This window comes from Hyperoodon ampullatus (assembly GCF_949752795.1).
Source record: "Hyperoodon ampullatus genome assembly, chromosome: 1".
In the NCBI taxonomy this organism is placed as follows: domain Eukaryota; kingdom Metazoa; phylum Chordata; class Mammalia; order Artiodactyla; family Ziphiidae; genus Hyperoodon; species Hyperoodon ampullatus.
In genome coordinates this window covers 125,359,708-125,381,631 of record NC_136914.1, presented here as the reverse complement: position 1 = coordinate 125,381,631, position 21,924 = coordinate 125,359,708, and the positions used below count along the sequence as shown (strand labels likewise).

The window sequence follows — 21,924 nt, the reverse complement described above, 5'->3', positions numbered from 1 at the left end:
TCCCAGATTTACTCCCACCACTGCTGGGTGGGTGCCCTGCTCTGTCTTCCCTCTCCCTCAGGCTGTGAACTGTGCAGTAGACGGGCCCAGATGCTGTGGCTGGGTCCTCAGCACCCCAACGAGCCGAGCATCAGCATGCAGCACCTGCCCAAAGTTGAAGGAGTGGCGGCAGCGGAGTGCAGGGGGCAATGGTGGGGCCCAAGGTGGGTGCCAGGCCTGGGAGGGGGTGGGAAGCCAGCCAGGAGCAGGAGTGTGGCCAGGAGTGCAGACCGTTGAATCAGGGCGCCAGGTAAGGGCTTTGTCTACATGGGGCTCCATGGGGGGGACCCACCTAGAAACGTCCTCCTCCCCAGCTGACAGGGTAGGCAGACACCAGGGGGCAGGGTGAGGAGAGGGAGGCCTTGGAACCAGCAACAGGTACCTGGACATGACCCTCAGGGCCCCTGAACTCCACGAGCTGGGGGCAGATGGGGGATGGGCAGGCCCAGAGCATTTCCCCCATCGCCCCCTCCCACAAACACATCACCTGCATTCCCTGCCCTTGGAGACCCCCGACCAAGGCAGTGAAGACCACTGGTGACCCTGAGGTTCCACCCTGCCAGCGTCAGGCCCCCGTGCAGCTGGGCACACCGGATCACCCTCACCCTAGCTCTGCCCAGGACACGTCGTCTCTGAGCCAAAGATCTGGGCTGGAAAGTCTTGGAGAGCGCAAGACCCAGGCAGCCAGTCTAGTCTGGGGCCCCCACCCCTGCAGCTGTTGCTCCAGCAGCAACTAGTGACCCCTCCCTCCTCAGGGGACAGATGACAGGACTTGTCCCAGGTGGGCAGTGAGCACCCGGGAGCTGCCCGGGACTCCAGGAAACAAGAAAGCATGTATCTGAACCAGTTGTCTGTTTATTTTTTGGAAAGCACGTCTGCTGGTTTGGGCCAAACCTTTGGCCCCCACAAGGCTGGGGGCCCCGAGCACCGAGACCACTCTGAGCCCGCTGACAAGCAGAGAATAGCCGCCCAAACTCAGGGCCATTAACGGTACAAAAAGTAACAAAACTGAATTTGTGGCTTTCTCTCCCAAGCTTTGAAAGGTAGCAGTCCGGGCTACAAAAGTCTAGAAGCATTGCGTAAGAAGTGTTAAATCTACAGCAAATACATCTTGTAAAAACTCAATAAATTATTTTTATATATATATATATATATATATATAAAAACTTGTAAGATCTAATAACACCTGAACCTGCATGCAGGGCTGCCCCCGCCCCCCGAAACTGCCTCCCCGCCTGGAACACATGGCAATTAGAAGAACCTGTATGAAAATACCAGCTTGCTTTGAAGTCTAAAAAAATAAATCTCCTAAAGAAAAATCCTATAGAAATCTACTTCTCCTGCAAAAGAAGGCCAAAGGAAATAAAATATCCTCACGGAATCATCTCAAACTATTAACGACCCTTTAGGGTGCCAGGGGGCTGGCTCTGGCCTTGGGGTGTGGGCTGGACACACCCTCAGCAATGCCCCTAAACAAAGCATAAACCATCTCACTGTTAATAAGTTAAAACTTAAGCCTCTGCCGTGCAGCTGGCTGAATGCTAGGAGCCTGGGGAGTGACGGGGACACGGGCTCTGGGGGTCGATAAATAGCTTTAAAAACATACAGGTCCAGGAACAATTTTTAAAACAAAACTGCGGTGCCAGAAAAGCCCCTCCAACCTCTGCTGGTTTTTGCGTGTGTCTCAACAGCGAGCCCCCCAGGGGGCCTCCCTCGACTAGGGCACCCCCGCCCCTGCACCATCAGGGTCCCGTGCCTCAGTTGTACCAGCCTTCCTTTTCCATATAGATATTTATATATATATGTATGTGTATATCATATACACAGCATCTGTTTATATAAATGTACACTCATTTCTGGAATAAACCTTTCGGATAGAAGTTAAAGGCTCCCGCCTTCAGGTACCCGTAATTTCAGTCTCTGAGGGGCAGGGTGGGAAGTGGGGAGGCCTGGAGGTGGGGAGCCGCTAACACTCACCCCAGGCGCAAGGTGCCACTTGGGTGGGAGGTGTGCCACATGGGGGCTTCCCTGTAGGCTCAGCTTGGGCACTTGGAGGGGGTGCATCAGCCCACTCTGGACACTGGAGCCCGGCCCGCCCCGATGCTCCCTGTGGGGTGGCAGCGGGGGTCAGGGGAGCCTGGGGAGGGGCCCGGCTCCCCGCCCTGAGGGGCCCCACAGGAGGAGCCCCTTACATTCTACGTCCGGTCCACCGGTGCTGCCGGCCCAGGTGGCCAGGAGGTCACCGTACAGCAGGGCGGGCACGCCGGGGACCCCAGAGCACACACGCATGCACACACGCACACACGTGGAAGTTGTCTGTCCATCTGCCCACCAGTTCCAGGTCTTGAGCCCAGGCCGGTGAGACCCGTTGGTCACGGCACACCTGCGGCAGCACAGCGGGCTGGGGTCCGCTCTCACGTTAATGGGTGCTTGGCCCGCAGGCCGCGGCCCTTCACGTCCGCGAGCCCCCGCTGCCTGGTGGGGCCGGGGGCAGCAGGTCATGGGCGAACACGGAGTCGTCCCCTGAGGAGCCGGAGCTGGGGGTGTCCTGGCCGCCCGGCGAGTACTGCTCAAAGGGCACCGATAGGTCGAGGTACTCCTGCGGGCGAGCCGGGGGGGTGCGGTCAGTGCTATGCCACCTCCAACTCCTGAGCCATCCAGGCCCGGGGCGGGGGAGGGGGGGCGGGGGGCGGCAGCGGGGCCTGCACTCACGTCGGTGGATGTAACGGTGAGTACGCGGTCCAGGTCTTCCACCAGCTGCTTGAAGGTGGGCCTCTGGGAGGGCACGGCATGCCAGCACTCGCGCATGATCATGTACCTGGGGACGGCACTCAGGTGGGCCCTGCCCTGCGCCCGCACACCGGCGCCAGTCCCCCTCGCTTGGGAACAGCCTCGAGGCCAGCCCTCCCCCTGCCCGGGGGCTGGGGTCAGTGGGGGTCCAGCGGGGTCCCGAGGTGACAGGTGGGCGCGCGCACTCACAGGTCGTGCGTGCAGTTGGCCGGCTTGTCCATGCGGTGGCCTTCCTTCAGCAGCTTGAAGAGCTCCTCCACGGGGATGCCGGGATACGGCGAGCCCCCCAGCGTGAAGATCTCCCAGAGCAGGACCCCGAAGGACCAGCTGTGGGCGGCGGGGCACGGCACCATCAACCCACCCTGCCGCCCGCGGTCCCCCGTGCACGCGGAAGCCCCAAAACAGACCCCAGTGGGGGGCAGGGGGCTACCGATGGTGCCCAGCTCTGCCTCACAGCTCCCCGGCCCCTGCCCTGGTGTGGCCTGTGCCCCGCCCGGCTCTCCACCCCACCCCCGCCCGGGTCTGGGGGCCACATACACGTCACTCTGGTGGGTGTAGACGCGGTCAAACAAGGCCTCGGGCGCCATCCACTTCACGGGCAGGCGGCCCTGGGAGGAGGAAGGGGGCTTGTTGACCGCCAGGCGCTTTCCGGGCTCGAGTCCCCCACCCTCCCCGGGCCGGACTCACATTGGTGGTCTTTTTGTAGTAGTCGAGGTTGTGCACGTCGCGGGCCAGGCCGAAGTCCGCGATCTTCATCACGTTGTCCTCGGTCACCAGCACGTTGCGGGCGGCCAGGTCCCTGTGGATGCACTGGGGACAGGACCGGGGTTGAGGCGGTCGCCACCGGCCGCTCCCTCCGCCCCCGCCCGGCCCGGCCCCGCCGGTGCTCACCTTCTGCGAGGCGAGGTACTCCATGCCCCGTGCCACCTGGTAGGCGCAGGAAACCAGGTCCTTGAAGGTGAGCTGCTCCTCGGGCAGCCGGCAAGTGTCAAAGGAGTAGTCCGTGCCCGGGGGCCGCCGCGCCCGCAGGTACTCCCGCAGGTTGCCCTTGGCCGCGTACTCCACCAGCACGTACAGGGGCCCTGCGGGCACCGGGGTCTCAGAGGGGGCTGCACCTGGGGGCCACCCGCCGCCCACCGTGGGCCCAGCACCCACCGCCCTGCGTGCAGGCTCCCAGCAGGTTGATGATGTTCTTGTGTTTTCCGATCATCTTCATCATCTCCATCTCGGACACCAGGTCCGACAGGTCCTTATCTGTGGCGTCATCTGTGCGGGGAGGGGGTGTTATCAGGCTGGGCCGCCCCAGCCTGGCCCAGGCTCCCCTCGCCACGTCCCTCCCTCACCTTTCAGCATCTTCACCGCCACCGTGACAGGCTTGGCAGCCCGGTCCTTGTCGATGCCGATGGCCTCTGCCATGACCACCTGGCCGAAGCAGCCCTCCCCGAGAGGCTTGCCCAGAGTCAGCCTGGCGGCAAAAGCAGAGAAGCGATGAGCACGCCCGCCCGCTCGAGGCACTGTCCCGGGCAGCCTGAGGTGCAGTGCCACTGCCTCCAGGAAGCCCGCCACCCTCGCCCCAGCGACCCTGCTCATGCTGGTGGAGGACCTCGCACCCCCCCACCTCTGGGCCGGTGAGAGCACTTTTCCAGGGGCGGGTCTTCCCCACCACTCCCCAGCCCCATCTCCGGCAGTGGCCTACCTGATTCCCATCTGAATGTAGCCGGGTCTGAGTGGGGCCCCTCCCCGCCACTGGCCCCCACCGTGTGTGCGCCCCCTGTCCCCCCGGGCCAGGGCCCCAGGCCTTGGCACACCACTTACCGGGCCCGGGACAGCTCCCACTTGGGGTCGGCAGGCAGCTCGAGCTCAGAGACGTTGGCCAGCGCGGGGCCCTCCCCCGAGGACAGCCGGGCGATCCGCACCAGAGGCGTGTTGGAGCTCATGGACGAGCTGGACTCCAAGGACACCTGCTTGGGTCAGCAGGGGCAGGTTGGTGCCGCAGGGCCGCACGACCAGGGCGCGGGGGCGAGGGTGCGGCCCCCTCGGACCGTAGGCCGAGGCTGGGCCTGGGATGGCTGCCTGACTCCTGCGCAGCACTGAGCAGACTTCTAAAATGTTGTGCCCAGAGTGACCCGGCTCTGTGCGGTGACCACGGAGACCGGGGGGGCTCAGCGCCCCCCACAGCAGAGGGGCTGTCCCCGGGCAGGCCCCAGGCCCCAGGCCTTGACACTAGAAAAGGGACTGAGCGTGGGAGCCCGGGAGGCCGGGACAGGGGCACGGGCGGCTCGGAACCTGGTATCTACTTTCTGTTACCTGTCGCTTGAGCGGGAAGCGGGAGACCTTGTGCACGGCGGGCGAGCCCAGGCCCTTCTTGGGGGGGCTGCGCAGGCGGCAGAGGGTCACAGCGGCCACCACCAGGATGAAGAGAAGGAAGCCCACCCCGTAGCTGAGGACACCTGCATACACACTGCCAGCCTCACCAGCCTCCACCAGCTCCTCCTCAGCTGCAAAGACACGGGCGTTGGGGGCCTGGCCCAGCCTCTCAGGAGCCCCCGCGGGCCGCCCTGGGCCGGGCCGGGGGCTCAGCTCCCCTGGTGCGGGTGCTGAGGCCTGAAGGGTCTACTCGTTGAAGGTCCAGCAGCCAGAAATGCCTGGGCCAGGAGGGGCAGACCCAGGACAGAAAGAGCCCAGCGGAACCAGCGGCACCCTCACCCGCCACCCGGGAGACACCAAAGCCACCGTATCAGCTGCTGGGGACCCCATTGGGATGGGGCGCTTGAGGGAGGCCCTCTGGGCCAAGACAGGGCCGTGTGGGCTCTGTCCCCATACCAGGCACAGGGCCTGGCTCGAGGGCTCTGCAGTCCCCTGCCTGTCCCCGGCGGCGTTGGCGTGTCCCGAGCTGCAGCCCCGAGAGGACAGGCGCAGAGCGAGCGCAGCAGGAGCTGGTACCTGGCAGCACCACCAGCCACGCAGAGTGATGGGAAAACCCGATAGAATTGCCCGCCAGACACGTGTACTCCCCCGCGTCCTCAAAGGTGACATTGCGCAAGGACAGAACCTCTAGCTCCTTGTCGGTGGTGTTAGCGCCCGCCGTCTACAAAGAGAGAACAGAGCGCGATAGGAGAGCGCCAGCACCTCCCGCGGGCACCACAGCCAGAGTCCACGCGGCGACGATCCAGCCAGGCTGCAAGGAAAACGCCGCCACCGCCACCACGGCCACGGCCACGGCGGCCGAGGGCCCTCTGCCTCGTGCGTCCACACCGAGCCCGAAGCCAGTCCCTCCACCGGCAAGTCCTCTGTCCCAGGTGAGCCAGGCGTGCGACCGGCGGCACAGCAGGAGGGGTTAGCGCGCACCAGGAGGGGGCAGGCAGGCAGGCGGCAGAGAGACGGGCAGGAAGCAAGCAGCAGCGGGAGGCGGGGCCAGAGAGAGCGAAATGGAGGAAGAGCACAGAGCGCGAGCAGCGGAAGACGGGCTCTCCGGGCCCGGCCTCGGGGCTGAGGTCCTCTGGGGCAGGGGTGTGGGAAGGAGTGCACACGGGTTGGGGGGCTGCAGGCGGGTCAGCACAGGCCACGGGGGCTCAAAGCAGGCGGTCACGGCGGAGGTCAGAGGGGCGGCGGTGCAGAGGCGGCGCAGATGTGGCCGCACCAGGAGCAGAGTGTGAGCCGGGGACGGGGCACAAGCGGCGGGGCGTGCAGGTGGGCGCAGGGCCAGGGCGTCGGAGCTGGAGCTCGGCGTGCCAGGCAGGCGTGGGACAGAGTTGTTACCTGCTTGGGGCCCGTGAACACGTAGCCAAAAGGCCTTCTCAGCCACGCCTATGAAATTGGAGGCTCGACAGAGGTACTCGCCCCCGTCGCGCTCGGACACATTGGCCAGGCGGAGGCGCGCGTCGGCCTCCACACTCTCACTGATCCACGACTGCAGGGACAAGAGACCCGGCTCAGGTGCGGAAGCCCCGCCGGGCATGGAAGTGGCCGCGCAGGAGCGGGCCTGTCTAGACCCCAGGCTCTGAGGCTCTGAGACCCCCAAGGAACGGATGGGCGGACTAGGCTGTGCCAGCTAGGAAGGCTGCCTGGAGGTGGCTTGCAGGCACCTCACAGCGGCGGCTGTCGTCTCGGCGGATGCGCCTTCCCCTCATCCACCCCAACAGCCCGGAGCACAGCCCTGGCTGGTGGCGCTCAGAGAGGCCCTCCCAGGGCACTGGAGCTGCCCACCGCGGGGGCCCCGGCTGCCACACGGCTGGGCCGAGAGCACCCGGCACCGCCCCGCGGCTTGTCTGGACCCCTGCTCCTGCCCCGCAGGCCCATCTCATCTCTAAACAGATGTTTCTCTTTGGGCTGCAAGTGTCGCAATCACCCCAACTCGGGGGTCCCCCACCCCCGGGGCTGTGGGAACAAAGCTCAGGCGGTCCTGCCCTGAGGGCCCAGCGAGGTGGGCGGGTGGCCATCTGAAGGCAGATAAGGGCGCAAGGACACAGGGCTCACTGTAGGTCCTGGCGTGCCAGGCCGGGCCCCACCTCCCGAACCGACCCCCCACTGCTTCTCCCCGCAGGTCCAAAGCCTGTGCCCCGACCCCCATCCCTTAAACACGACAGGCCTCCTGCCTGGGATGCCCTCCCTGTCCCCGGCGAAGGGGGCCCCTGAGGGGCCGGGCCTGACGGCTCACCTGCAAGGAGCCCCCCACGCCCCAGCCCGCCTGCCCCACCCAGCCAGCGGTGGGACCCACCTTGAGCACCGTGACATAGGGCGTGCCGTCGGGCCCCACTTTGCTGCCGTTCACCTCCACGTGCTTGAGCCACTGGATGTGGGGCTGCGCGTCGCTGTACACTTTGCAGTGGAATTCCACGTCGCTGCCCAGCACCGCCGTCTGGTTGGCGGGCAGCCCCGCCTGCAGGATGGGCCGGTGCGGGGAGCGCTCTGCGGGGCAGGGGGTGCTCAGAGGCTGCCTGACCCACGCCCGCTTGCCGCCCGCACCCGCCAGCCCGGGCCTCACCCAGCACGTCCAGGGTGTATGTCTGCCGGATGCTGCCAAACTTGTTCTCCACGACGCACGTGTAGTTGCCGCGGTCCGAAGGCACCACGCTCTCCATGACCAGGCTCCACTGCTGGTGCCGCAGCTGCAGGTAGACACAGGTGAGTGGATGGCGGGCTGTGCCCCGCTGGCCGGCGCCGAGGCCCCAGCGCCCCCCGCCGGGCCCACCTTGATGCCCCCGATGCGGTGCTCGCCTCGGAACTCCTTGCCGTTCTTCAGCCAGGAGATGGACGGGGTGGGGTTGCCGGCGGCTGGGCAGCGGAAGCGAACCGTGTTGGCCGCCGGCACCGCCAGCAGCTTCTTGTCCATCCGCTCGGGCCGCGTCCAGTAAGGGGCCCCTGCTGGCAGAGGGGCACGGGAAGGCTGTGACCAGGGTGGGAGTAGAGGCCTGCCTGCCCCACTCCAGCCTCAGTCTCCCCTCCTGTGTAGGAAATGTTGGCCTTTTGAAGACCCCTGCCTGGGCTGGACAAGGCTTCGGTGGCCTCAGTGCCACCTCCCGGCATTCAAAAGCCAGGTCCCCTCCCTTCCCGTCCACTTCCCTCAAGCCTGCTCCAGCCAAGAGGGCCCCGGGTGCCACACCACGGCCCAGGAGCCTTCACGACGCAAAGGCGTCCTCCCAGGGGAGCACCCACCCACCCAGGCAGGCCCATCAGAGGGGAGATGCAGCCCGCAGAGGGACCAGGTCACGCCGCGTTAGGAAGCCCAGCTGGATGCACGGGCAGAGCCAGGCCTTGGGAGCTTACCGGGAGGCAAGACCCAGCCACCGGCAGAACCCCGAGTCTTGAGACCGGCCAGGAGCCACTGGAACCTGCGAGACCCCGGACCACCCTCCGCACCCTGGGCACCAGGTGGGGACGCGGTGACAGGGTGTCTGGGAGGCCCTGCTCCCCCATCCTGTTTTCCAGGACCGTCCCACCCCCATCCTCACAGCCCAACTGGCTTTTCTCCCTTGGGGCTGGGGTGAGGCTGCATTCCCACCACGGGGAGGCTGGGTGGGTGTCCCCAGGAGGGAGGGAGCCCTTCCCCGCGACCCTGCTGCCATCTCCGAGAGGGTGCTGAAGCCCGGGTGGGGAGCAGTGTGGGCAGGCACCAGGGAGAGGCGCCTCCAGAGCTCCGGGGGCCAGTGTCAGAGACCCCAGGGTGGCCCAGGGAGCCCGGCAGGGAGGGGCTGTTCCCTGGGACTGGAGACCACGATGCCTTCAGGAAGGCAGCTCTGCCAGCAACCCTGCTCAGTGTCCCTGAGCCCACTCAGGAAGAAGAACGCCAACCCCCTGCCTGGGACGGCCAGACTGAGCGGGACACACAGCGGACAGGCGGGAGGCGGCAGGGCACCCGCCACGGCCCTCACCCCCGTCCCGCATCTCGGGGCATCTCAAACTCAGCTCCTCCAAAACCAGATGTCACCTCCCCGGCCCCTGCCCGCTGGGCAAAGCCCATGCTGCTCACTGTTCCAGGCCCAAGTACCTGGGCGCTGTCACCCTCAGCCTGTCACCGGAAAGCACCACCGGCAGACCCTTCACAGTGAATACGCCCGGACCTGCTGTCCCTGGTGCTCAGCGCCATGCTCCTCTCCCACCAGCACTGTCTCAGTCGCCCCCCACTGGCCCTGACCCCTCTGTCCACTGCCGCCTGCCCTGTCTCAGTCACACGTGGGACGGGCCACCTCGCCTACAGGCCTCGCTCCCCCAGCCCCGGCCACACGGGTCCCCCGGCTGCTCCTGGAGCCCTGGGCCCTGGTCCCCTCCCCACAGCACGGTGCCCCATCCCACCTGTCACCTGCCACCCGGAGCCCAGAGCTGGGCATGCATCGCTACCACCCCACACTAAGGGGTCCCCACGGAGGTGGCCCACAGACCTTGGTCTCTCCCCTGCCTGGTGAGCAGGGCCCCAGGTGGGAGGTCGGTCCCCAGCCCTGGGCAGCCCCACGTGCCTGGAACCCGGTCTCACCTGTGTCTTCGGCCTCGTCCTCCCCATCTTCATCGTCTCCTGAGGACGGAGCATCTGTAGCGCAGGCGAGAGGGAAATATGGGAGGTGGCCCCGCAAGCAGGCAGGGGCCCCTCACTCCAACGGCGCCTCCTGGGGGCCTCCTCTCCCCCACGACCACCAGGACCCTAGGGCACGGTGCCGCTCGGGAGCGTCGTGGGCCCCAGCAGGCCCTACCTGTCACGCGCACGGTGAAGTGGCACAGGACAATCTGCGAGAGGCGCTGGCGGCAGCTGTAGGCCCCGGCGTCCTCATGGGAGGCGTTGAGCACCTGCAGCCGCTGCGGCCCCACCAGGATGCGGTCTGAGGGCGCCAGCCCCACGCCGTCCTTCACCCAGACCGTGGGCCCTGAGGGAGCCCCCGCGGGCAAGTGGCAGCTCAGCTCCACGGTGTCCCCGCTGCCAAAGACCAGCTCCTGCTGGCCAGGCTCAGGGCCCGGGACCTCTGCGGGCAAGATGGGGGCCCATGAGGCAGGTGCACCCCAAACCAGGGGCGCCGGGGGGAGGCCACAGCCGGGGGCCGTCTGGGGCCTGGGGGGTCTGAGGTGGGCCCAGGAGAGGGAAGAGCCTGTGGCCCTGCCGACTGTCCCACAGGGCCGGGGCGCGGGCACTGTTCAAAGTGCCAACAGGTCTCCGTCCCGAGGACGACCCTGCCGTGGTAGTGCTTACGTAGAGAACACGCGAGGACACGGAGGGGCCGCTCCAGTCCAGCACTGTATGTGGACACGGACACTCCGATTTCAGAGTGTCCAGTTTTCCTGTGATTCTTTTCAGTGACTTAGAAATGCAACATCCGCTCCGACCTCACGGGCAGCAGCAAAGCAGGAGGTGGGCGTGCTGTCTTTGGCCGACCTCAGCTAAAACAGAGGCTCAGAGGTGGGGATGACCGGGGTAGTGACAAGACAATTCATCCCAGGAGGGGGCTCCCACTTGGTGCTCCCCACCCCTCATCTTGGCTTCAAAACCAGTTCGGGACCTGCCCAGCACCAGAAGGGAGCGCGGCAGTCAGACAACACCCCCAAGCCTTCCAGAACAGCTCCAAGCTGACGCAGGCAAGGCCAGCCCAGAGTGGAGGCTCTCAGGGGCATGAACAGCCTGAACCCCGACTCAGACTACACCTCAGCAGTAAATTAGAGAGAACACATACCCAGAAGGAGACTAGAAATACATAGACATGGTACCAGTTCTGGCCAGTGGGGCCTCACAGGCCAGTGGGGTGAGGGGACCTAGGACCCCTCATCTTACAGATGAGGACACAGGCGAGGGGAGGAAGACTGCAGACTCGGCTGGCGGCGAGGCCAGAGCAGGGACCGTCAGGCCAGGCTAAGGAGGCCCGGCCCACCTCTCCCCGCAGGTGCCGAGAAGTCGGGGTGGAGGGTCCTTGCCGAGGGCGGATGTCCACTGTGGTCCCTGTGCCCCTCCCCTGACCAGTGGCTGCCCAGATCCCAAGGGACCAACAAGGCCTGGGACCCAGGGGCTGACCAGCCCCCCAGGTCTCCCTGCCAGAGCTGGACAATGCAGGGCGCAGGCAGGCAGCCTGGGCTTTGGGCCCGGGACAGGGGTGGGTGGTCCCACCACGCAGACCCAGCTGGGTTGGTCACACCGTTACTTGTCATTCTGCCGACGCACGGCCTAGATTCGAGGGCCCAGCTGCCCATTCTGGCCACGCCAGTCTCTGGCTCCTCTGACGGGCCCCATTCTGCCCCCCACCTCAGGAGGTTCCACAAGCTCGGTGCCCACCAGAAGGGTCCCTGAAGCGCCCATGGGGTCTGCATCCCCAGGGTTCCCAGAGTCAGGGGGCTCCTGGCCTGACTTCCAGACCCCCAGTCCTGGCCACGGTGTTATGTGGGGACCACCCAGTGCCGGGAGCCGGCTGAGGCCCCCCAGAGGGCCAAGAACAGGCTGGCTGTGGCTGCCTCAGCCCCAGGCCCCGGCCCAAGGGCAACAGTGGTTGGTTCCGGTTTGGTCTGGGTGGCGAAGGCAGGTCAAGCCATCCGCACAAGTATTCGCTTCAACCTGGTCCAGCAGGGGGCTGGGATGACCCAGCACGGCCTCCGGGCCAGCCACGGCCGGCAGCCACTGGCCGGTGTTGGGGCACAGAGGGCCCTGCACTCTGCCGAGGGCCGGCCCCTGACCTGCCCAGCACCCTGCCCCACTAGGTGGCCGTAGAGGCCAGGGACCTCCAGACCAGGGCAGGGACGGCAGTAGCACCTCCACTTCCTGCAGATCCAATCCACTCTGCGCCACAGAGGACCCGGGGGAGACCAGGCAACGCCAAGGGGGTGGCGGCGGTGGCGTCAGGCAGGGGGACACAGAGTGATGGGCAGGGCCCGAGGGGGCACTCTGCCTAGGGGCGGTGAGGGCACATGCTGTGGGCTACTCAGCTCCCACCACAATGGCCTCAGGAAGGAGGCTTTCTTGATCAACAAAAGGGGGCCCGTCCACACCCACACAGGCACTGGCGCCACACACGTCGGAAGACAAATGTCGTCTGTGCCATGGTCGGTGCCCACATGCCATGCGGGGGTGGGCAGAGGCGGAACGTCCGCCCCTGTGGGTCCCACAGCACCTGTTCCAGCCTGCACCCCCGCCAAAGGCCTGAGCTCGGTGAGGGGGCCGCCAAGGGGTACTGTGTCCTGGAGGGGCCAAGCCGGGCCTTCGGGCACATCTCCCGGGCCCAGAATCCTCCTGACTCTGCCACTCATGGGCCCCGTGACTCAGTTTCCCTCACTGGCGGGCCAGGGGGGCCACCCCAAGCAGTTAAAGCACTGGAGCCGGTGAAAATAGGGGGCGCGAGACCCCCCCTGCCCCGGGGCTACACCCCAGGATTGATGTCCACCAGGCCGCAGCCGGAGCGGAGCCAGTCTGCTCTGGAGAGCCGCGACCCCTGCTGGGGGAAACTCGCTCCCGGTTTGGGGTCACTACAGTTGAGACCCACTCAATGCATGTGGGGTGTGCAAGGGTCGGGCCACCCTCCATGAGAGGGGCCTGGAGGAGACCCCAGGGAACAAGCATCAAATCCAGACCCGATTCAAAGGAGCCGACTGGAGCTGACGACGGAGGAAGAGCAAAGCCCTCTGGTTCAGGATATGCGTGAAGCTCTCTGATGCCAGGTACGTGCTTTAAATAGCCGGGAGGCGCGCCCCAAAGGGACCCTGAAGTCATGGCCTTCCTGCCTCCCCAGTCACCTCCCCACCCGGAAACAATATGAAAAGTTTCATAACAAAGTGAGAAAAAAAAAAAGGGGGTGGGATCCGGAGACCTGGCGGACTAATGAGGGTTTACAGGATTATCCAGCCTAATCCTCCAACAACCCTTCCGTTATCCTGCACAGGCGAGGAAACTGAGGCTGCAGGAAAGCAACCAGAACCAGGGTGGGCAGCCAGCAGCCTCGGGCCCAGCAGGGCCTGGGGTCAGGGAGCCCCCTGGTCCCCCAGCCTGAAGAGGCTCCTCACCGTTCATTCACTTGTAAATCACTCAGGCCGGCCTGGCCACCCGCTCAAGGAGACCCCTAGCTCCTCTCTAGGTTCAACTGTAAAATGGGGCGTACCAGGCCCCAGATAGGGCCCCAAGTGGGACTTGAGGGTCTGGGGGGGCGGGGGCATCCTTGGCTCAATGCAGGGGCTCAGAGGCCAGAAGTCCAGCCTCAGGCTCAGCCCAGGTTAATGAACCACCCAGAGGCCCGTGGGGCTCAAAGTCCAGCCCTGATGAGGAGCAGGTGGGGGAGGGTGCAGCCAGTGCCTTCCTGGGAAGTGCCCTGCACCCCCCCAGAGACCCCTCCTGGGTGGGTGGGTCCCCATCAACCTTCCTGCCTGGTAGGGGCCCCCGCCAGTGGCTTCGTGTGGAAATGGAGGCTGCCCTGGCGGGGCCTGGGGTGGCCAGGGCAGTCCAGCAGCGGACACCTTCCCCAGTGTCCGTGACCCCTACCAGCTCCGGCTCCGTAATTTATGTTCCCCGGGAAAGTGCCAGGCTGGGACCTTTGTAAATTTCACGAGGCCTTTGTATTTTTACTGCCTGGCCGGTGGCCCAGCTCCTTCAGGAACCGGATTAGGTTTATTGACCTATCAACTCACTACCTGTTTCACCAACTTTACTGCGGGGACAGGGGCCCCGGTGCGCGGGCACCCCAGCCCCTGGTGGGGGGGTCCTCAGGACGCTCTACCCCAGGCCCGCATCTGGTGGGGGCGCTGCCAGTTCCCCGAGGCGGGGAAGGAGGGGGCCACTGCCCCACCTCCGCGCCGCAGGGGGTCCGGGAGGTCTGGAGCTCCGCCCACCGCCCCTCCCCCGGGGCTAGTTGACATTCCCCGGCCGTAGGGAGTAATATCTTTATCTGAATGCGAATGCTAATTCGGGGCTCCCCCCGCGGCCGCCTATTCTGCGCCCCTGGAAGCGGGGGCCGCCCTAGCAAGCGCTAAAAGCGCGCCCTGACCTCCCGACGGCCTCTGTCACGCCGCTGAATGACACGCACATTCAAGCGCCGAGCCCACTTTCATTCATAAAAAAATGACATTGTTCCGGGAGGCCGCAGCCGCCGCCGGAGGAAGGGGCGCGGGGGACGCAGGGAGGGGCGGGCCGCCATCTGCCTCCGTCCAGCCCGCGGCCGCCGCCTCCCTGGCACTGCGCGCCCGCAGCCGCTCGACTCACACCTCCCCGCGAAGCCCGGCCGCCATCAATGCGCGGTCTGTGGCCGCGCCGAGGTACAAAGGAGCGGCTGTTCGGGTCTCGCCCGGGTGGGGCGTGAGCTCACCGGGCGAAGGCCTCCCTCCGCGCGGCCGCCGGGCTGGGGACAGCGGTGCGCGCAGCCCCCTCGCCCGCGCCGGTCCTCGCCAGCGCCCCGGAGTTGGCGGTCTCCAGGGGTCGGGCTCCCTACGGCCTCCTACCCGGCCTCTCCTCTCTGCCCGGCCGCCGCCGGGGGCCTGGCAGCGCGTGTGCGGGGCGTGGGCACCCGGAGCGCTCGGCCGGGCGCAGCGTGGGGCAGCGCGCGCTGCACCTCGAGGGCCTTGTGCGTGTGCGGGGCAGGGCCCGGTGCCAAGACGCGCTCCCGCCCCGCCCCTGCCCAGGCTCTACGGGCCCTCCTCGCAGACCCTCGACGTCCCGCTGGACCTTGACCGCCAGCGGGGTTCCGTGGCTCCACATCGCTCGGACATCCGCCCTCTCACCTCCCGGCCCCCGCCTGGCGTTCGCTGCGCACCCCTGGGGGCAGTCATCTTAACTCACAGGGCATGAGAGCTGGGTGGGGGGAAACGGAGGCACTAGGTGTCACCTGGTCATACAGGCCACTGAGAGGCTGGCCCCGGCCCCGGGCTGACGCACTCTCATACCCTCCCTCCAAAGTCCAACCTCTCGCTTTGGCTGATGCTGGCCACGAACTGGGGCCCGAAGGGGGCTGGGGGAGAGGTACCAACAGCAGAAACTATCCGTCAGTGCAGAACCCACGGAACAATGGGAATCGTGGAAACGCAGTCCCCGAGCCCTCCCGACAGCGCCCGGGAGCAGGCTGCGCCCCACTGGGGAACCGCTGGGGGCGGGGGTTGCGGACGCCACCGCGGTGCCCGGCTCGCCGCCGCAGCCTCGCACTTGGGTGGCAGCCCTGCGGCTCCAGGCGCCCCACAAACTGCCGCGCCAGCTCTGGCCCCGATCCCCGGGGAGGGAGGGCGGCAGAAACCCGGACGCTGGCCCCGCTATGCCAGCCCAGAGCAAGCCCTGGGGCCCACTCAGATCTCCGGCGCCCCACACCCACCCAGGCGCCCGTTCCCCGGCCCCGACGCTTCTGCCTGCCGGGGCCCCGTGCCCCTCCCCAGTACCCGTCGGGTCCTTCCGTACCTGCTGCTCTCCGCACGACGCGCTGCTCCATGCCCGGGGACCCGGAGACGGCGCCAGTCATCACGACTGCCACGGCCACAAAGAACGCGAGGGCGCAAGCCGGGGCGCCCATAGCTGGGGCGGGTGTTACGACGTCCTCAGGCGGCGCGCGCCAGCATGCTGCCCCCCATGGCCCGGTTCTGGCACCGGCGGGAGGAAGCCACTCGGGAGTCTGTTGGAGGAGGCAGGCAACTCGTTACTCGGGCGCGCAGGGGCGGAGGCGGCGGTGGCAGGGCTCCTGCGCCCTGGCCCCTCCGATCCCCGTCCGCCCCGCCCGCCGCCGCCGCCCAGGGCTCCCGGGCCGCCTGGCGCCGGCCGCCGCCTCCCCGCCGCGGTCCCTCCCTCCCCCTTCCCTCCCTGGCTGCTGCAGAGCCCTCCCAGGGCGGCGGCGGCGGCGGCTGCAAACTTTCCAGAGCTGGAAGCCCGCGCCCCGGCCGGGCCCCGCCGCAGAGACCGCTCGGGATCCGAGCCCGCCGCGCGCTCTGGACCTGCCGCGCGCCCGCCTGGACCCCTCGCGCCCGCCGGGTCCCCACGCACCGACCTGGCAGCAGCGGGCACCCGACTCACTGAGCGCGGCTCTGGCTCGCGATCGCTGCCCGCCGGCCCAGCGCCTGCGCCCCGTCCCTCCGGCCGTCTGCTCGGCGGTGCGTCCGTGCGCCCAGCCGAGCTGGACCGCGCGGCGCCAGCTACCCGCGCCGCCGCCGCCGCCGCCGCCACCGCCGCCACCGCCGCCACCGCGCACTGAGCCCGGGCTGCCCGGCGCGCGGCAGCCAGTGGGGGCCGGCCTGCGCCCGCCCCGCCCCGCCCCGCCCCGGCCACGCCCGCTCTGGCCCGCTCGGGCGCGGGGACACGCCCCTCCCCTGGGGCGGTCCGGGGGCGGGACCGCGGCTAGCCTCGCCTCTGCCCGCGGAGGGGATTAGAGGGGGCGGGGCGGGATGGGGGCGCCCGGCGGTCTCGGAGGGCGTGGGAGCGCGGCTCCGCGGCGAGGCCCCCAGTCGCACCGCTGGGCCCTGCGCTGAGGGCGGCCCCGCGCGGGGCGGGCGCACAGAGAGCCCGAGCGCAGGCTTCTATTTGCACAGCGCGCAGTCCCGGTTAGCACCCGGCCGCCCACCAGGGGCTCAGGCCCCGGAAGGCTGGGAGGGAGGGGGCGGTGTAGAGAGGGGTGGTCTCTGTGGGTGAAACGTGTCAGGGAGGCTTCACAGAGGAGCTGCACAGGCTGAGCCCGGAGGCGTGAGCAGCACAGAAATCCTGGGGGCGAAGGACACTTCTGCCTGCCCGCCTGGGGTTGAAACGCGAGGGGACTCCGGGAGCTGCGGGCTCGCCCCTGCGTTTATTAAGCGACTGTTGTACACGCGGAGCTCAGCTGCGTGAGTGCCTCGCCAGAGAGGCTCACTTACCCCCACTACCCCAGGAGGAAAAAGTTTGGAGATGGGGTACTTGCCAGACATCAGAATGGAGAGCAGCGCTGGGGGGCCCTGGGTGGGGGATGCCAACCCTAGGGCTCGGAGGAAGGCCGAGGGGGGGAGCTGGTGGCAGAGCCTGAGCTGCCAGGGATGTGCGGGGTCCTGGGGCACTGCAGGGCAGGAGGACCAATGTGGCTGTGGCTTCTGTGTCCCCCTTCACAAGGAAGAGAGCTCTTCTCCCACTTTCAGGCAAGCCCGGGGATGCGGGGACCTGCAGCAGCCAGACAGGGGAGAGGGTGACCTGGCTTGGCTCTGGGCTGCCCCAGCCAACTGCCTCTGGCCCATCTGGCTTGTGGCTTCTTGGACTCAGTTTGCCCATCAGGGAAATGGACAATGAAAGCCCCTCTGTGAACTGCTGCTCCTGCCATCCTACAGCTCCAGGTGCAGCCTGGAGACACACCAGCCTCTGAGGCTAGACTCAGGACCCCGGAAGATCCCACGCCTCTGTGCCCACCCGACAGATGAGCGCCTCTGCTGTATGCTGCCCGCGTTGTCTGCTCTGGTCAAACCCATGTCCCCCAGACTGGCCAGGGGCATCATCAGCTTCTGTGTGGGTCTGGCCAATGGGCAGCCCAAGCAGGAGAGGGAGACGGGCACTTCCACTGTTCCTGAAGATGGGCGCGAGCCCCCCTCTTCCTCCAGTGACAGGCTTCAGTTGACCCCTAGGTACTAGACACCCTAGATTCCTTTCCTAGGGCTGCTGTCACAAATTTCCACAAACTAGTTGCCTGAAATTTAGTCTTTCCCCGTTCTGAGGCCAGCAGTCTGAAATCAAGGTGGGGCCATTCCTCCCACCTGCTCCCACCTCCCCCCGGCCCCGCCCCAGGCTCTAGGGGAGGATCCTTCCCGCTTCTTCCTGCCTCTTGTGGTTCCTGGATCCCTTGGCTTGTGGCTGCATCGCTCCAATCTCTGCCCCCATAGTCACATGGCTTCTCTTCTATTTTATAAGGACACTTGTCATCAGATGTAGGGCCACCCAGATAATCCAAGCTGATCTCCTGATTTCAAGAGCTTAACATAATGACTGCAAAAGACTCTTTTTCCAAATAAGGTCAAATTCCCAGATTCCGGGGGTCAGAACATGGATCTCCCTTTCAGAGGCCCCCATCCTGCCCTTCATACACCTCACAGTGGCTGGTTTCTTTGGTGCCGCCCACAGTTTGAAGTGGTCCCTTCACTACGGCCTGTTTCCAGTGGCACTGTCTGGTGGCATTTAGGTCAAAGTTCAGGAGCATTTGCACGGTTCTTGGCTGCTGACTCTGCCCAGTTGCTTCCAGAGGGTCTGAGCGCTGCCTCTTGCGAACCCCGGAGGAGTCGCTGCCCATTTTGTCCCACCCTCGCCACCGGGGGGAGGGAATTGCTTGAAGGCAGTTTTATTATTCTTGACAAAATAATTTTATTGTTCACAATTTTTTTTTTTTTTTTTTTTGTGGTATGCGGGCCTCTCACTGTTGTGGCCTCTCCCGTTGCGGAGCACAGGCTCCGGATGCGCAGGCTCAGCAGCCATGGCTCACGGGCCCAGCCGCTCCGCGGCATATGGGATCCTCCCAGACCGGGGCACGAACCCGTATCCCCTGCATCGGCAGGCGGACTCTCAACCACTGCGCCACCAGGGAGGCCCTGTTCACAATTATTGTTTCCAAGTCAGCCCGTTCAGCTGGAGCCAGTTGTTCCGCGGGGCCTTCCCCAGATGCGGGGCGAGCCGTGTTCAGTGCGCCTGCGCCCTGTTTCCCAGAGCTGGGCGAAGCTGCCTCTAAAGGACCCGTTGGTAGTCACTATTTCATCATGGCCCTCTTGACAGAGCACTTCCCCCAAGACCCTTCTGGAATGGCCTGGTTCAGTCCTCCTGGCACCCCGGTGTGGTAGGCACTCCTCAGGCCCACTGGAGCCCAAGGTGTGGTGTTGACACCCCCCCACACTCCCTCCCGAAGTTCCCACTCCATCTCCCAAGGACCGCAGCACGGGGAGTGAAGGTGAGGCTGAGGGCGAGGCAAGAGTGGGGTCTGACGGGCAGCCCAGCCCAGCCCAGCCTGGTCGGTGAGTCAGAGCTGGGCGCCCAGCTTGCTGGGGCTTGTGCTGGTGAGCGGGCTTCTGTGTGCCCTGGGCGCTGGGATCACAGCAGGCTGTCAACAGCCAGCCCTGCATCTGCCCCTCCTTACCTCCCCTTCCAGGCCTGGGCTGATACTGGGATCATGGCGGTGAGGTGCACTCAGCAATGGGGATGTTCCTGGTGTGGACTTGAGTCTCCACCTCGCCTGCCATCCTCAGGACTCCTGGCAGGCCGCGGCTGCCACGGTGCCCAATAGGTGCCCATCGAGGCCGGAGCCAGGCCTGGGAACCAGGGCAGGGGGAGCCCTGGCCAGAGCTTCCTGCTCAGCCCCCCTCAGGGACTCAGGATGGAGTGCCCGGCCCAGGGAGGGGCTGCTGGTGGGAGCTTCTCTCGGCCCTGCCACAAGGCTCAGTGCAGGAATGGGGGAGACTCAGGCCCCAAGGGGGCTTCAGGTCTCCTGTGCCCAGTCCACTTCTCCAGGAGGCTCTTGGGACCCCCAGTGGGGGCTGCTTGGTCTTCCTGGAACTCCCCATCTCCCAACACATGTCCCCACCTTCTCTGGAAACCACTGCTACCCCTGCCTACTGTCAGGGTCCAGGGGTTGGGCCCCAGGGACCAGGGCAGGTCGCCAAGGGATGGAGGAAGAGGACCCCCGGCTGAACTGGGCTGAGCTGGCAGCCCCCTCCCCACAAAGAAGAATGAGCAGATTTGAGAGACACCATGGCTGTTGTGGATTGTGGGTAATTTCTGCTTTTTAGATTCATTCTCAGAAAATCTGAGGAGGATTAAAAGAAAAAGCACAATTGATCTGCTCATTATAACAGAAATTTTAAAGAACATGGAGAAGAGAAAATATTCCAAGGTCCGTTGGCCAACACTAACTGCTGTACAAGATCCTTAATTTTAGCTCTGAGCTTCCTGGCAGGCTGAGCAAAAAGGGCAAGACCATGAATCATGTGCTGTCAGGAGCCTGTCTTCTCAGATGTGCTCTGACAGCCCCAGTCCAAACATTCTGGCCTTTTTGCCCCTTGGTTCACTCAGATCGCTAGACCTCAAATCCTGACTTTAGGTTTGGAAAATGTGGTTGCTCCCAGATGAGCAAAAAAAGACCAGTGCTGTCTGTAGACACAGGAGAGTGGTGGTGTGGGGGAGGTGGGGATGAAAGCTCAGGCTTCTCCTGGGCACTACCCCAGGCTGGGAGCAGGGGGCCCACCTCCCGGCCTGGAGCGTGGCACAGAGGGCTGCTCCCCAGTGCAGAAGGGCAGGAGGTGCTGGTGGGGGGAGAGTCTGGGTGGGGAGGGCCAGCCAGGGTGTGGGGGAGGCCCCCAAGGGGGTGGGCCTGGGAATGAGGGCAGTGGAGAGGCGGCCACTGCTGGCCAGGGAGGGGTTAAGGCCTCTACAGCTCCCGGGGCTGGCGGGGGCCAGGCCGGTAGCCGCTGAGCAGCTCAGAAATCTATTTTCCTAAGCACTTGGCATTTGCCTGAAACCTCAAGTGTATTTTCCCTAAGTTTTATTTTTTCTTTGACCCCAAACTCTGGTAAATTTAAGGGAAATTTAATTATGGTGTTTTGGGTCCATTTACACTTAAACCTTCTCAGCATTTTTTCCAGGACCCTTTTGGAGTTCAGCACATCTTGGGAGCCTTCTAAATGCGCGTTTTTATGATTATTATTTTTTGAAAAGGCTTTACCCGCCCCCCCCATCCCCACCCCTCAGCACCAGCCTTCCTGCCAAGAATAAACAAGGCTGACTCCACAGGCTCCAGCTGAATCAGGAATCCAGGCCTAGGCCACCAGGCCAACCCCACGTCATGCCCTCCTCCCCGCCACTGAGCAGCCTTTTACCCTTCTTGGAATGCCCCTTCCTCTGGGTCCTGCTGACCCTTCCGGGTGGGTGTCACCTGCTCCAGGAACCCCAGCGAGCTCTGCCCTGAGCCTCAGTCAGATGCCCTCCCCAGGGCCTCGAGCCCCTGTGCTTTGCCCCTGCTAGCCTCTGCACAGGTCACCCATGGACAAGCCTCAGCCATGCTTCCAGCCAGAGCCTGTGGGGTCAGAGTGGCCAGCTGGGTCCAGTGGATAGTGGGGGCCTCAGCGTCGGCTGCCTGGAGGCTGGAGACACCATCCAGCCCAGGCTGGGGCCAGGGCATCCCCCCAAGGCTCAGGTTGGGGCGACCCACATCCTGTGGGTCTGGGAACAGAAAGACTGAATCTTCAGGTGATGGTGGCTCCTGACAAAGAACCCGCAGGGGCCGGATCCTCACACCAGCCCCGTCATCAGCCCTGTTTGAGAGGTGGGGACACTGAGGCACATGGCCTGCCCAGGGACACTGTGACCAGGTAGGCGCAGCTGCCCTGTCCTGGGGAGGTTTCTGCTGAGCTTGGGAACGGTGGGTGTTCTCTGCAGTGTGTAGGGCACCCAGAGAGCGGGCTAGACCCTCCAGCCTCAGGCAGGTGCCCCACAGTTGTAGGGAGGGCTGGCCCAGACTGCGCAGAGCTGCGTGGAGGAGGGGCTGTTTGCAGAGGGAACTTGCTGAGGCTGGACAGAAACCACCGGCTCGCCGGGCAGCCACTATCTGGGGTCCTACTCTCCGTGTGTGTACCCCTCAGCCAGGCCCACCGCGAGCCACCATCCCTCCACTGTCACTGGCCGGGCCCTCTGCTCAGGAGAATGCAGCCTGGTGGACACTCCAGGCTGCCCCAAGGCCCAGCTGACAC

General features: G+C 65.5%; 1 protein-coding gene across 5 annotated transcripts; it reads right to left on the bottom strand.

The window, feature by feature from the left end:
* Window positions 1-876: 876 nt before the first annotated feature.
* On the bottom strand, window positions 877-15,770 carry FGFR3 (fibroblast growth factor receptor 3; the record flags this gene model as incomplete). Of its 5 annotated transcripts, none has more annotated exons than XM_079728493.1 (17): window positions 877-2,638; window positions 2,752-2,857; window positions 3,019-3,156; window positions 3,367-3,437; window positions 3,517-3,639; window positions 3,721-3,911; window positions 3,985-4,095; window positions 4,173-4,294; window positions 4,645-4,790; window positions 5,137-5,327; window positions 6,589-6,739; window positions 7,547-7,737; window positions 7,814-7,937; window positions 8,021-8,193; window positions 9,779-9,853; window positions 10,014-10,280; window positions 15,659-15,770. In XM_079728493.1, the coding sequence occupies 17 exons, from the start codon at window positions 15,768-15,770 to the stop codon at window positions 2,492-2,494; spliced, it is 2,439 nt and encodes an 812-aa protein (XP_079584619.1). In that variant the 3' UTR covers window positions 877-2,491. The 5 variants fall into 5 exon arrangements, with proteins under 5 accessions (XP_079584619.1, XP_079584621.1, XP_079584622.1 ...); XM_079728495.1 differs by lacking the exon at window positions 6,589-6,739 and adding an exon at window positions 5,773-5,917 and having other exon boundaries at window positions 4,645-4,793; XM_079728496.1 differs by lacking the exon at window positions 6,589-6,739 and adding an exon at window positions 5,773-5,917.
* Between the last annotated feature and the right edge of the window lie 6,154 nt (window positions 15,771-21,924).